This window comes from Syngnathus leptorhynchus, chromosome 13, assembly GCF_054491065.1.
Source record: "Syngnathus leptorhynchus isolate UIUO chromosome 13, UIUO_Slep, whole genome shotgun sequence".
Lineage (NCBI taxonomy): Eukaryota > Metazoa > Chordata > Actinopteri > Syngnathiformes > Syngnathidae > Syngnathus > Syngnathus leptorhynchus.
The window spans coordinates 380,083-393,940 of NC_141207.1; the positions used below are offsets into that span (position 1 = coordinate 380,083).

The 13,858-nt window shown below is 48.9% G+C and overlaps 3 protein-coding genes across 6 annotated transcripts; all 3 read left to right on the forward strand.

Annotated features, from left to right (window-relative positions):
- The first annotated feature begins 247 nt into the window (after nt 1–247).
- Nucleotides 248–5,986, forward strand: scinla (scinderin like a). The gene is made up of 17 exons (XM_085927582.1): nt 248–417; nt 997–1,183; nt 1,295–1,449; nt 1,543–1,704; nt 1,789–1,938; nt 2,473–2,559; nt 2,651–2,783; nt 3,043–3,131; nt 3,203–3,418; nt 3,481–3,614; nt 3,678–3,768; nt 3,887–4,057; nt 4,167–4,344; nt 4,534–4,652; nt 4,987–5,064; nt 5,153–5,213; nt 5,289–5,986. The coding sequence occupies exons 2-17, from the start codon at nt 1,003–1,005 to the stop codon at nt 5,444–5,446; spliced, it is 2,163 nt and encodes a 720-aa protein (XP_085783708.1). The 5' UTR covers nt 248–417; nt 997–1,002; the 3' UTR covers nt 5,447–5,986.
- Nucleotides 5,976–10,159, forward strand: LOC147046725 (retinol dehydrogenase 8). The gene is made up of 6 exons (XM_085927597.1): nt 5,976–6,256; nt 7,613–7,774; nt 7,863–8,042; nt 8,105–8,198; nt 8,383–8,566; nt 8,737–10,159. The coding sequence occupies exons 1-6, from the start codon at nt 6,160–6,162 to the stop codon at nt 8,965–8,967; spliced, it is 948 nt and encodes a 315-aa protein (XP_085783723.1). The 5' UTR covers nt 5,976–6,159; the 3' UTR covers nt 8,968–10,159.
- Nucleotides 10,160–10,501: 342 nt separating this feature from the next.
- dr1 (down-regulator of transcription 1) lies at nt 10,502–12,552 on the forward strand. Of its 4 annotated transcripts, none has more exons than XM_085927590.1 (4): nt 10,502–10,924; nt 11,033–11,421; nt 11,692–11,879; nt 12,110–12,552. In XM_085927590.1, the coding sequence occupies exons 2-4, from the start codon at nt 11,202–11,204 to the stop codon at nt 12,242–12,244; spliced, it is 543 nt and encodes a 180-aa protein (XP_085783716.1). In that variant the 5' UTR covers nt 10,502–10,924; nt 11,033–11,201; the 3' UTR covers nt 12,245–12,552. The 4 variants fall into 4 exon arrangements, with proteins under 4 accessions (XP_085783716.1, XP_085783717.1, XP_085783715.1 ...); XM_085927591.1 differs by having other exon boundaries at nt 10,502–10,886; XM_085927589.1 differs by having other exon boundaries at nt 10,502–11,421.
- The last annotated feature ends 1,306 nt before the right edge of the window (nt 12,553–13,858 follow it).

Here is a 13,858-nt window from a genome sequence, read left to right on the forward strand (position 1 = left end):
TCGACGGGACAAAAACTTTTTTTTTTTCAGTGTCGAGTGGCTAAAATGGACGAGGCTAATGTTTTGATGCTACGATCTTATAAGAAGGGCTCCGCTAGCAGGTCGTGAAGGGGAGGAGGGTCCGGTCGGTGAAGGGGAGGAGGGTCCGGTGCCGATGTTGGGTGTTTTCTTTCCTGGCCGCCGCCCGCGTCGTTTATTTGTTTCTTTTTTTTTCCTGAGGGCGAGACAGCGCAGCTCGGCGAGGATTGCTTTCCTATGCTTTTGTCCTCCACCTTGGCTCAGCGCCCGTGCCAAGGGATGGGCAGAGGCCGCGCCCACCCCGACGGCCTCGTATAAAAAGGCCGCTCTTCCAGGTAGTTAAGTGGACGCGAAGAAGCCAATAGCAAGAAAGAACATCATCAGCAGCAACAGCCACAGGTAAAGTCTGCACGCGGACACATTAGCAGAATCGTTATTATTATCATTCCTGTAGAGTTTTTGGATGTTTGTGTCAAAACAGTGTCAACAAAAAGAGAAGCAAATGTAAGGAAATGGGGAAATGTTGAGCAACATAAATCCCAATTCCTGAGCAACGAGTTTGGCGGGCAGCTAGCTCATACGTTTGCGTCATATGAGCAATTATTAGCATCCGTCTGGGCGATAATATCTTATTCTTGCCGCTTAAATGTTGTACAGAGGCTGAGAGTCAAATTCCTTCTTTGGCATGCACCTGATTCTGATTGTGAACCTGCTCTCCGCTCACAAGAGTCTCAACGAGTTTGGCGGGCAGTAGCTACGCCCTGTTGTGTCATATGAGCAATTATCAGCAACCTGCTCTCCACTCACAAGAGTGTTGATTTATTCATGCTGCCGCCAGATGCCAGCCGACATCGTCGCGGTCGCCCGTGTGACAATAGCTTCCCAGACTCCAGTCAAATTCAGTTCAGTGCGGGGAGGGGAGGGGAGGGACGGGGTTGAAGGGATCCGTGCAACTGGCCAGCAACCTGTTTTGTTCAGGTCAGGATGCCGACTCACGAAGCATTCCAGTCAGCGGGGAAGCATCCCGGTCTTCAGATTTGGCGTGTGGAGAAGCTGGACTTGGGGGAAGTGCCCAAAGAAATGCACGGAAGCTTCTACATGGGAGACTCCTACATCGTCCTCCACACCAACTCCGGGCTTTCTTACAACGTGCACACCTGGATGGGTAATGAGTGGGAGTGGCTACTGCAGCCCCAAGCAAGCAAGCAAGCGCGTTTGGGAAGAAATGTTGAGTCAAGTGCTACTTCTCTGTCTGCGCCGCTGTCTGTCGCCACAGGCTCGCAGTCGTCCCAGGATGAGAAAATAGCGGCGACCATTTTGATGACTGAGCTGGACAGCTCCCTGGGTGGCGCCGCCACACAGTTCACAGAGCACCAGGGTGAAGAGTCTGTGTCTTTCCTCCAGTATTTCAAACACGGACTCAAGTACCAGGTGGTTCGCTCGCTCGCTCGATGGCTGGCGTGTGCCGACGCCAGACGCAAGGTGTCACGCGGGCTCACGCGCTGCTGCGTTGTTGCCTTTCAGAAAGGGGGCGTGGCTTCAGGCTTCCGTAACGTGGTAACCAACGAAGCAAATGTTAAGCGTCTGCTGCATGTAAAAGGTCACCGACAGATACGCGCCACCGAGGTTGACCTGACCTGGGCTAGCTTCAACAAGGGGGACTGCTTCATCATCGACTTGGGCATGGTACGGAAACCCCACCGGCCTCCGCAGCCTTTTTGCTTGACTTTCCTGCTGCTTATGGCCGGGCAACCCGTGTTTGATTGACAGGCGATCTTCGCCTGGGGGGGGAGCGACAGCAACCGGTATGAGCGTCTGAAGGCCACGCAGCTGGCCTTGGACGTCCGTGACAACGAGCGGCAAGGACGCGCGGAGCTGCACATCATCGACGAGGGAGATGAGCCTGAGGAGGTCATCGAGGTGACGCCCCGTTTGCTTAAGTCATAGATCCCTTCCTTGGCACGACTTCTTTTACTCAAGTATCTGGGCACACTTTTTTTGTTTATTGTAGCCTGTCCTGTTCTGCCCTATTCAGCCTTTTCTTCTCGAGTCTGCTTTTTGTTGTTCCAATCCCTTGTATAGATTTTAAGCTATTGTCTTGCGTGACTCGATTTTATTCGATGCCACTCTGTTCCTCGTTGTCCTCTTCTTGAAATATATATATATGCTGATTTCTTCGACTTTGGTCTATTTTCTTCTATTTCACTCCAAAGAATTCAAACGTTTGTGTGTTCTTCAATATGCCTTTCAACTGTGGCAACTCTTTCCTATGCTACCCCAACGTGCTCTGTTTGGTTCCGTTGTCTTTTAATTGATCCTGTCCTGTTCTATGGGATTTTGCTTGACTCTACTCTATCTTCTGTCGTATGTCTACTTCACTCTTTTCCAGCCTATTCTGTTCTGGCTTGTTGAATTCGACTGTCGCTTGTGTTTTGTTTTGTTTTTTTCTCCCAGATTCTGGGACCAAAGCCCGATCTGCCTCCAGGAAGTTCAGACGTGCCTACCACGCAAAAGAGAGGAGGCCTGGCATCTCTCTACATGGTAAGAGCACAACGTAGCACGACACCGCAAACGTGCTGAAAGATATGCTAACGTGCAGAGGGGTCTGCTGTCTATAACATTTCCCGTGCAGGTGTCAGATGCTTCAGGCAAGATGTCACTGAAGGAGGTGGCTCAGAGGAACCCCTTCAAGCAGGACATCCTCTCCAGCAAAGAGTGTTATATCCTAGATAATGGCCAAGACAACAAGATCTTCTTCTGGAAAGGTAGCTTAGCTAGCTGAGTTTCCAGCAAAGAGTTGACGATAGTAGTCAATGGGTTTTCTAGTTTGTGTGTTAGGTTATCAGTTGGTTTTGTAGTTAGTGGGGTGGCAACTTAGTTGATAAGTGGCAGAATCTTTTTTTTATTTTTTTTTTTAAAGCAAGTGACTTCATTAGTTTAGTCAGTGTTGACTATTTTGGAGCACGTGGCTGGGGGTTGATACCTGACTTAGCACAGTAACCCATGTTAGCGGTTTTTGCGCAGGTCGGGACTCTAACAAAGAAGAGCGTAAAGCCGCGCTTACCATTGCCAATAAATTCATCACGGACAAGAAGTACTCAGACAAGTGTCAGGTAATGAGTCACTTGGACAGCGTTTGGTCACAAGCTCATCTCATCTCATTGCCGTGACGCGTAACGTGCAGGTCCAGATCCTGCCGCAAGGGGCTGAGAGCACCCTGTTCAAGGCATTCTTTGAGAACTGGCTAGACAAGGATGAGACCAGGGGTCCGTGTCAGGCTTACACGGTGGGCAGGATCGCAGTCGTCAAACAGATCCCCTTTGACGCCTCCAGTCTCCATGGCAACAACCTCATGGCTGCGCAACACGGAATGGTGGATGACGGATCAGGGAAAGTTCAGGTACTTCCTGTCCCTTGACGCTTCCTCCTGCTCGTTAATGCCGCCTACTTCCCGTTGTTCAGGTGTGGCGCGTGGAGGGCGGTGACCGTGTTCCTGTGGACGAGTCTTCCCACGGCCAGTTCTTTGGCGGAGACTGCTATTTGCTGCAGTACACTTATAAAAGCGGCGGCAGAAACAAGCACATCATCTACATATGGTGTGTTAGTACGTTAGCATCCTAGCATTTGGGGTTTGACTTTGGGGAATTTTCCCCCTTCAGGCAAGGAAACAAGTGCTCCAGAGACGAGTTGGGATCCTCTGCCTTCTTGGCCGTCGCCCTGGATGACTCCATGGGAGGCGTGGCTACGCAAGTAAGGCCTTTATTGTGCTGATGTAGCAAATGCACTTTCAAATAGTCTTGTTGAGGTGGGCTAGCAAGAGAGACGCTACGCTAAGTGAGCCCCACGCACTGTTGTTGTGGGTGTCCAGGTGCGCGTAACTCAGGGCCAAGAACCTCCACACCTGCTGAGCCTGTTCGGGGGCAAGCCCCTGGTGGTACACCTTGGCGGCACGTCCCGCAAGGATGGCCACAGCGAGCCGAGCGCCACCCGCCTCTTCCACGTCCGCCAGAGCTCCACCAAAGGCACCCGGGCCGTTGAGGTGGGTGGGGCCGTAATTTGGACTCCTTTTGAGGGTCACGGACTCCTTCTGGGTCGTCGAGCCTTCTGTTTGCCTTGAGCCCCATCGCTCTCCCTGTCTGTGGTCTCAGGTGGCAGTGGACGCGGCTTCTCTCAACTCCAACGATATCTTTGTGCTCAAGTGGCCCAAGGGGACCTTTGTGTGGAAGGGTCGCGGAGCCACGCCGGAGGAGATGGTGGCCGCCAAACACGTGATCAGCATTCTGGGCGGTGGCACCTCCACCGAGGTGGCCGAGACCAAGGAGCCCGGTCAGCAAAACACAAACAAGCCTTGTTCTCAAACACGCTCTCAAAGGAAAACTGACATAGTGACACTCTGTCATAGCATCAATTCAGGATGACCTCTCGTACACTCGACTGAAATGGCCGTTTCAGCTGTGCGTGTTGTTGTTGTTGTTGTTGTTGTTGTTGATGCTGCTGCTGCATGGACACCACCAGAGAGCTTCTGGAAGGTGCTGGGGGGGCGCAAGGACTACCAAACCTCACAGGCCCTGCAGAACACCAAAGTATGGCAACCCAGACTCTTCGAATGCTCCAACGCCAGCGGACGAATCAACGTGAGGACAAATCTCCTCGTGTTTTATTTCTGGTTGGTTTGGTGGTGGAGTGCTCGTGGCTTTGATCCTCAACCACGGCGCTCATGACAGTGTCCATGAGGAAGACGCCAACCTTGATTTGCTCCCATGGGTGCGCGGCATTGTAAAGGGCTACGTACGTAGCTGCTGAGTGCGCGTGTGGCATCGTAAAGGGCCGGATAAGTAGCTGCAGTCCGTTTATCTTTTCTGTGAAGACTATCCCACCCAAGGGAAAGCCTGCCTCTCTCGCTCCTCTTCTTGACGTTGCTCTTTGCTGGTGTGAATTTGTCACATTGAAGCGGGCTTCTTTGCGCAGGTGGAGGAGGTCCCCGGAGAATTGGACCAGTTGGACCTGGAGACTGACGACGTCATGCTTCTGGACACTTTCCTCCAGGTACATCGTCTCAACTTCCTGTTTCTAAATATTGTTGTCAACAAACAAGCATCTTACTTATTACGTTTTTCTTTTTTGACTGGTCCAGCTCTTTATCTGGATCGGCAAAGACTCCAACGAGACAGAGAAAAAGGGAGTGGCGCGAATCGGTAAGCCCAACGGGACTGTTTGTAATGCAGAATGAAAACACGGCGCCTGCCAACCTTTTTTTGCGGACCTTTCAGCCGAGGAGTATTTGAAGTCTGACCCATCCGGCCGCCACGGGACTCCTGTCACCGTCGTCAAACAGGGTGAGGAGCTGCCCTCCTTCACTGGGTGGTTCCATGCCTGGGACCCCACCTTGTGGGACAAAGACCTCCTGGCTGTCATCGGCGCTCGTTAGTCCGAGGCCCGAGATTGGTCAGCTTGTCTTGTACTGTTGCCTGCAGTTTAGTGGTGCCTAGTTCAGTGGGGGGGGAGTCAGCTTGGTGTCTAATCAACTCTTTGACAAAGTAAGGAAGGAGAATGGGGAACAAGTCCCAATGCCTGTGCCCTTTTTTTTTTTTTTTTTGCGTTCATATCTGCTTCCTTTAAAATAGCGCAAAACTGGTATTTTTTGTTTTTATTTTTTTACACATTTGCAATGTCAGACAAAGTAAATGACATGCAAAAGGCCTGTGGCACACATGAAGAGAGCAAAAAAGATGCCATTTGATTCATTCCATGTGTTTTGAAATAACTGAGCAATCTTGGAATGGTTTCCACATTGGTTGATAGGACTGCTGATCGGTGTCACTTTCTGGCAGCAGATGGTTTGAAGAATGTCAGCTTGCTCTCCTCCCGTTTCATGTGATATTAGCTTTCAGTGGAATTTAGTTTTCTTTGCTTAGTGAACATTTAGATGGCAAATGTTTGAGGCTTTTCAATAAACATGGGAACAAGTCTTGGGCCGAGCGTGTGTTTGTCAATCGCGTCAGCTCATGCGTCAGTGCTGACTGGCACTTTGCTGGGATTAAGTGGCGGGAATTAAGGAAGGCAAAAGCCCGCCCACTCGTTCATTGCCCGGCAGACTCTGCGCTCCCCCGACTTGGACCTGCACGTTGGCCTGTGCTAGAAATGACCCAGAAGGTGGTCTTGATCACAGGATGTTCCTCAGGCATTGGCCTGGCGCTCGCCACGCGCATCGCCGGGGACGAGAAGAAGCGCTTCATGGGTAAAGTCCACAAATTGTGTTGTTAGTCATTGACACGATGCTGCGTGACGGGTTTGCTCTTTTGCAGTTGCTTTGAAATAATTCCAAATCTTGCTTGAAGGTAGCCGCTCTCTGCTAATTTTCAGAGCAACACTTTGACTCCAAATTGTGACAAAAAAGAACTGCTGAATTCAAGACCAATTGAAAGTAGAACATTGAAGCAACGCAATGAAAAGAAGCCTCATTAGACTTGATCAAGTTTTCAAGAACCGTATTGGCCTGAATATAAGACGATCCTAATTATCAGACAATCCCCCCCTCTTTTTCAAGACTCAAGTTTGAAAAAAAGACTTTTTGAACACCAAATTTAATTTTTATACAGAATATGATTACATCTGTAACAAATGATTATAACAATATATTTGAGAGAAAAAGCATGTTATTTTGCCTCATTCAAATCAGGCAAAAACTTCAAATCACATCTTAATATCTGAACATTTAAATATGTAAACTAATTTGTAAATGAATGGCTTCTGGTTTTTGAAATGTAAATAAACAAAATTGCAATAACTGCATGAACCATCTAAGTGAAGTCTAACTGTAGTTTTGAAACAAATCTGAATAAGGAAATAATGCAAACTGCTACCGCTATTGTTGGGGAGCCTGAGGACTGTATTGGGGGGTGGCTCGGATGGTTATGCTCTTTTCACCCCCGGGTGGCGCTCAGAACACACGAGGGTAGACGTGGTTAGTCTGTTAGTCGCCGTGCCGCTGCGTAACGGCTACTCGTACGATGCGAGGTCAACTTAAAGGAGCGCGCCAGAGCTGTCAATCAAACGGCGCACACACGAAGCAAACGGCGCAACAGTGGACCGTAGTAACAATGAAATGTATATACGCACTCACTTTGTGTCAAAGACGCACACGATCACAGCAACATACTCTGCGCACAAATGAATGGATATCATGTCTAGACCCCGAATGGAAGACGACCCCCACTTTTTCAGTCTTATTTTATATTCGGGCCAATACAGTATTATTTATACAGCCTCGTTAGACTTGATCCAAATCTGGGCGGCACCATCCGGAAAGCTACTGCTTTGGATGTGCAGTACATTTTGGAGTAGATTATCAAATGCCGGATATTTTTTTTTTTTTTAAAGAACAGTTCAGTCGTATTGAACCTTTTGGTCGAGTACAAAAGCTGTATAGAAGAATGGCTCAGCTCGGTGCATCACCGACTGGTTGTAGCTGTCGTTTTGACTCGGGCTTTGGCTTTGGCAGAGCTGCCATTTCAGTCACCATGCTCGTATTTCCGGAGGTTCGAGGTGCCGCTTGCTGTGAAAGCTTTGACACCCACATGTATACATGCGTCAGTCTACGCCACCATGCGGAACGTGAGCAAAGGCCAGGCACTGGTGGAGGCGGCGGGCCGCAGTCTGGGCCGCACACTGGAGATCAAGCAGCTGGACGTGTGCGATGAGACCTCCATCAAAACCTGCGTGGACAGCCTGCCCGACCGCAGGGTGGACGTCCTCAGTGAGTTCATCAAGAAAAACATTTGGCCCATGTTTTGTGCCAAGGCGCGTGAAACTCCACCTTCACTCCACCTTCACTCCCTTGTCAGTCAGTAACGCCGGCATGGGACTGATCGGTCCCATCGAGTGCCAGTCGGTGGATGAGATGAAGACGGTGATGGACACCAACTTCTTTGGCCTGGTCAGGCTGCTCAAGGAGATCCTTCCTGACATGAAGCGGCGCAAAAAAGGTCACATCGTGGTCATCAGCAGCGTCATGGGCATCCAAGGTCCCGGCCGCCAGTCCCACCAAACCCTTGAAGCAAAACTAATTCCCCTTGCGCCCCCGCAGGAATCCTCTTCAACGACGTCTACGCCGCATCCAAGTTTGCTGTGGAGGGATTCTGCGAGAGTTTAGCAGTGCAAGCGCTCAGGTTCAATCTCAAGTAAGTTCTCAGAAGGCTCCTTACGCTTACGCTGCTCTCAATCAAACAAGCAGAGGCTGGCCTCAACTTTGGGGTGTCCCCATCATTTTGTCCAAGTTGCAAATTCTCTTCCCATTTCCTGGACGTCGCTCTTATGTTTTGGTCCAAAGTTGATATGATCTGGACATTTTCTCACCTTTTACAGCATCAGCCTGATCGAGCCAGGTCCGGTCATCACAGAGTTTGAGCGAAAGGTGTACGATGAAGGACTGAAAACCAACCTGAGCAATGCTGACGCAGTGACGGCAGATATGTTCACCAACATCTACCTGAAGAACTACAAGCAAATTTTCGAGACGCTGGGACAAACAGCAGAGGACGTGGCTGAGGTAGGGGCCTCCCTTCCCGGTGTGATTTCTCTCGGGACGTCTGCCCGGAGGGCCTCCGGGAGCGCTTTGGTCAGAGTAACCTATCAAACTGCCTCCTGAAGAAGCGTCGTCGGTGCGGCCATTGGCCTTCTTGTCTTAACCGAAGCCCGTGCCTTTTGGTCTCTCCTCAGCACACGCTAAGGATCATGACATCGGACAATCCTCCGTTCCGCCACCAGACCAACACGCTGTACACGCCCATGACCACGCTCAAGTACGCCGACCCCAACGGCGACCTGCCCATCGACACCTTCTACAAGATGGTCTTTGAGCACGACAAGATCTTCAGTGCCAGCCTCAACTTTCTCAAGTTGCTGCGTTGGAGGAGCAGACGCAGCTTCACGCTGGACAAAAGCAGCTAACTGACTGATCTTCTGTTGCTGGAGGGAGCCAGTGAAGTCCGGTCCTTGCCCAAAGGCGTGCTTGTTTTTAGCCCCGCCCCCACACACAGTAATATCCAGTCACTTGACATTACATTTGAACGCTTCAAAAGGTTCGAAAGAGCTCTCCTAAGGCTATAGGCGCGCGGCGGCAGCCTGCCTGCCCGAAGCACTTGCCGCCGCCGCCAGAGTCCCAATCGGTGGGTGCATAAATATTGCACCGACTGTCAAGTGTCGAGAAAAAGCGCCAGATAAAACCAAAGCGAGCTTTATTATGAGGAGCATACTTTGCTTTCTCTGCAAATCGAACAAATAGAAAGACAATACAGATATGAAGAAAACTTTGTAAATGATAATAAATGGGGAATAGATTCGAATGTATCATATTAGAACACATTATCAACGGTACATTAAAATGTGTCGTATTATAAACCTCAAATTAAATCGGTTGAACGTTGAAAAGGCTTCCCTCCTGTTTTGTGTGTCAGCACAACGGGGATTGTATGTGATTATGTATTTAAACTAATCTGAGATCCACCTCTCTTCTTATGTCACAGAGGAATGCTATCCAAAAAAGGTGTTGTGGCAAACAGGTTGCAGAGTCCCTGTTAGCTAGAATATCAATGTGCTCATATTTGATTGATTATAGTGTACAAGCATACACTGACATACACACAATCATTGATTAAAATGCACAAGTATGTCTAGGAATGTTTAGAAGTTATTCAAACACATTCTCAAAAAATGTCTAAGAATAGAAGTCGTACAAGTAAAGTGATTTCTATATTACAATATATGTTTGTGCATTTGACTCTGGACTCTGGTACCTATTTTCCAAAAAGACTTGGTCACAAATGCTTCAGGTCGGTGACCCCCCCCCCCCCCCCCAAATTATTGTTTTATCCATTCGTCCCTCGCACCATGCTTCAACCATCCATCTGTCTGTCCATCCCTCTAATTAGTGTTTTAACCCCACAAAATGAGTCCAGTTTAACAAGAGGGATCCAAAGAGGATCCGAAATTGTTCCCCAGCAGGTCTAGTGCTAACGCGAACAATTTCAGAGGGCGTGTTCGTCAATAATCTCAGAATGCACTCTGGATTTCTGAACTGTTGTGTATTTTGGGCTAACTTAAGTTCCGTAGTAAGAAACCCCCGGAAGTGGGATGGGTTACTTCTAGGCGCCATTCTGTGTTGTGCGATCAAGGAATAAACCAGTTAACGTTCACGTGGTTGTCCGACCTATTCTTGCTATATAAGAACCTGGAAAATAGTATGGATATAACACAGACGTCCTCTTTTTCCCGGACATGTCCTAGTTTTGAGCCCTAAAAAAATGTCCAGGGGGAATTTGAAAAATCTTCTGGGATTTTGTTGGACTGCCTCAAACATAATACATGTCCAGTACATTGTCAATGGAATTGCCACTCCATTCCATTTCACTCAACTTTCTCCTTAAATAATGTTGTCAGAACAATCAAGAATGAAACGTAAGCAAAGCCCATCTGTAGGGAGGAATTGGCTGCAAAATGTCAACCTGGCCACCGGAGGGCACACTTTATGATACCGAGGTCAAAAAGTGACGTTGGTTCTTTGAGATCCTCTCGTGAACCCATCCAGGGAGGGATCCCATCCTGATGATTGTGTTTTCAGTGGGCAAAATAGAACAGTTAGTGTCAAAGTGAGACGGCTGGCTATCCTCTTGCTTTAGCCACATCTATTTAGGCTTGTGTCTGCGCAACTTCCCGTTTCCTGTCTTGTATTTGTCATATCCGCACAAATGTCTGAGGAGTACATTTTCAAAGTAGTCAACGGCAGACACGGTTCATGGAATAGTTGACTATGAAACTTGCTAGCGACATCCTTTCATCGACTGGCTACTGGCGGTAGCACCGGCTCAACCGTGAGTTCCGTGTGAGCGAGCTGCTCCATTGTTCGCTGGTCAGTCTTAGCTTAGCTTAGCTTAGCCTAGCTTTAGCCATGCTCTCTGTTGTAGGTCTGCTGGACGCGTTCGGCTACTAAGAGTCGTGTTTTTCTTTCGCCCTCCAGCACGTCAAGCCGCCGTCGTGATATTTGATCGTTGACTCGTGCTGATGTCGTGCGGAGCCGTTTCGCTCTCTGTTGCGGCTCTGTCAGCGTAACCTCCTCCGTTAGACCGGACAGAGGTTTAGGGACCTTGGCTCGTGGCTTAGTTGTGTTTGCTAGTTTGGTTCGTGCGATGGCTTCGTCGTCCGGCACCGACGACGACCTGACCATCCCGCGCGCCGCCATCAACAAGATGATTAAAGAGACGCTGCCCAACGTGCGCGTGGCCAATGACGCGCGCGAGCTGGTGGTCAATTGCTGCACCGAGTTCATCCACCTCATCTCCTCCGAGGCCAACGAGATCTGCAACAAGTCCGACAAGAAGACCATCTCGCCCGAGCACGTCATCAATGGTAAGGGCACTCACTCCCCTGCGTCACTGGCCGTCGAGGTCCCGGGATCCCCCTCGCGACTATAAACCGCTCCCAAAAGCTTGCTGCTTGCTTGGCTCGCTTCAACTTGCGGATACAAATATGTTACTGCGACGAGTACCAATTTACAACTATTTGTATACTTGCAATCAAGAAACTACTACTTGGAGTGTAGTCAGTTGGCAGCAGATGCAGCGTTTTATGCTTTTTGGTGCTTAAGCCACCCCACAATTGCAATTGCTCATCCCTCAGATCAAAACGTTTGTCGCCCCGCAGCGCTGGAGAGCCTGGGCTTTGCTTCCTACATCACGGAGGTAAAGGACGTACTGCAGGAGTGCAAGACGGTGGCCCTGAAGAGGAGGAAGGCCAGCTCCCGCCTGGAAAACCTCGGCATCCCTGAGGAGGAGCTGCTCCGGCAACAGCAGGAGCTCTTCGCCAAGGTAAGTCTGATGAGCGGGACAAGCGCCTTGAGACTCCCCCCGTCCCTCGCCAGCTTTCACATGCACGTGACAAGCTGTGTGAAAAATACAATCCACTGGCATCTTTGAACGTAGGCACACAATTTTTTTTTTTATTAACCATGGCAGGGGATTGGTGTGTGTGTGTGTCTGTGTGTGTGTGTGTGTGTGTGTGTGTGTGTGTGTGTGTGTGTGTGTGTGCGTGTGTATAGGCGCGGCAGCAGCAGGCCGAGCTGGCCCAGCAGGAATGGCTGCAGATGCAGCAGGCGGCGCAGCAGGCCCAGATGGCGGCGGCCAGCGCCACCCAGCAGGCCGGTTCCTCTCAGGACGAGGACGAAGACATGTGAGATGGGAAGGGGTGGGGGGCAGATACCAGTGCCACATACCCTCAAGGTTGGACGACGGAAAGTGCGGGGGAAGACTTACTCAAAGACTTTGATTTCCTGCCGCCTCTTTTTCAAATTGTCTCACATTGTGGATTTTTGGAGACTTTTTCTCCCACCTGACGAAAAGGTTGACGTGCCAGTATTACTGAGTGGCGTCATCCAAAATGACACCTGGCATGTTGTTGATGTGAGGAGGATGCTTTGTGTCCACTTGCTCATTCCACAAACTTCTTGAAGCAATAAATTCTTTCTCTTTTTTTACACCTCCACCGCTGCCACACACTCTCCCTTTTTCGTCCAGGTCTTTTCAGCAGCAGTCCAAGGTGGACCGAGAGGACGTGGAGCTTTGTTCAAATGTTGTTACCACATTTGCTATATCCAAGCGTCTACGTTTAGGGCAGGGGTCGGCAACCCGCGGCTCTAGAGCTGCATGCGGCTCTTTAGCGCCGCCTTAGTGGATCCCTGGAGCTTTTTGAAAAAGGTATGAAAATGGTAAAAGATGAGGGAAAATATATTTTCTATTTTAGTATCGTTTCTGTAGCAGGGAAAACTCCAGAAAAACATTCTCAACGTTTTCCAATACCGTACATTGTGTAAAATTCGAAATATCTGTCAACAAAGGTTTGCGTCATAAGCTGCGAGACAGCTTTCTTGCAACTCGCTGTTGTAAATAAACCGCTGGGGGTGTGATGAGCGATGGATCCCAAAGGGAAAAATAGAACCATAGCTGAGGAGAAAAGAGGATTCAACAGTTCCTGGACTGAATCGTTTGCTTTCATTGCCAATGCAGAAGAGTTTCCTTCATATTTGCTCTGTGATGAGAAGTTGTCAAACAACAAAAAGAGTCATGTGGAAATTTCCAGGGAAGGCATGCTGCATTTGCATCTGAGAGAAAAAGTGGGATTGCATTACTGCTGGAGAAATTAGAGGACCGCAAGGATAGATTTAAAAAGTGTATTGCATCTCTAAATTCCATCACGACTACTACAGATGAGAGCTTGCAGTCCTTACAGTTCCATTTTACATGGCCGATGTTGAGAAGCTGTCCAGTGATGTCAGATAACATAAGGCACATGAAATGGGTAAGAACAAAATTCTGTCCTATATATCGGCACATATTTTGTATCAAAGGGCTGTTTTTATAACGTGATTTCAGATTTTGTTTTTGTCAATATATATTTGGAATGTTTTTTTGCTCGGATCCGAGGAAGGGCTCGTATTGTGCGTGTCAAAAGAGGATCCTGCTGCATTTCTTCCTTCCACTGACTTGGCCTTTGCACAAGACCAAAGCCAAGGGAATAATGCACAGAACTGTATTAAAACTGTATTCTTTTATATTCATTGCCTTCAGAAAGGGTTGCTGTTTAATTGCACTCTGTTGTATTTCTATGGGAAGTTCTGAAGTTGTAGGAAGCCTATTGTGCACGTTCCATTGTTGCTTTTTTCCCAATCCTCAAAGTAAAAATGACATTAAAACAATTATTCATCAATGCAAGGTACACAGAGCACGATTCCTTTTAAATGTTAATCAACGTAGTTGCATATGTGGCGTGGCGAGCGCAAACGTCCACCAGA

What these genes read in the sequence shown, in the direction of transcription:
- scinla (XM_085927582.1), top strand. Translation starts at nt 1,003, where the DNA reads ATGCCGACTCACGAAGCATTCCAGTCAGCGGGGAAGCATCCCGGTCTT. An exon ending in AGTACTCAGACAAGTGTCAG is followed by an intron (nt 3,132 to 3,202) that starts GTAATGAGTCAC and finishes CGTAACGTGCAG; the next exon opens with GTCCAGATCCTGCCGCAAGG. An exon ending in GGCCGAGACCAAGGAGCCCG is followed by an intron (nt 4,345 to 4,533) that starts GTCAGCAAAACA and finishes GGACACCACCAG; the next exon opens with AGAGCTTCTGGAAGGTGCTG.
- LOC147046725 (XM_085927597.1), top strand. Translation starts at nt 6,160, where the DNA reads ATGACCCAGAAGGTGGTCTTGATCACAGGATGTTCCTCAGGCATTGGC. An exon ending in CAGCGTCATGGGCATCCAAG is followed by an intron (nt 8,043 to 8,104) that starts GTCCCGGCCGCC and finishes GCGCCCCCGCAG; the next exon opens with GAATCCTCTTCAACGACGTC. An exon ending in CAGCAGAGGACGTGGCTGAG is followed by an intron (nt 8,567 to 8,736) that starts GTAGGGGCCTCC and finishes GTCTCTCCTCAG; the next exon opens with CACACGCTAAGGATCATGAC.
- dr1 (XM_085927589.1), top strand. Translation starts at nt 11,202, where the DNA reads ATGGCTTCGTCGTCCGGCACCGACGACGACCTGACCATCCCGCGCGCC. An exon ending in GCCCGAGCACGTCATCAATG is followed by an intron (nt 11,422 to 11,691) that starts GTAAGGGCACTC and finishes CTCATCCCTCAG; the next exon opens with ATCAAAACGTTTGTCGCCCC. An exon ending in AGCAGGAGCTCTTCGCCAAG is followed by an intron (nt 11,880 to 12,109) that starts GTAAGTCTGATG and finishes GCGTGTGTATAG; the next exon opens with GCGCGGCAGCAGCAGGCCGA.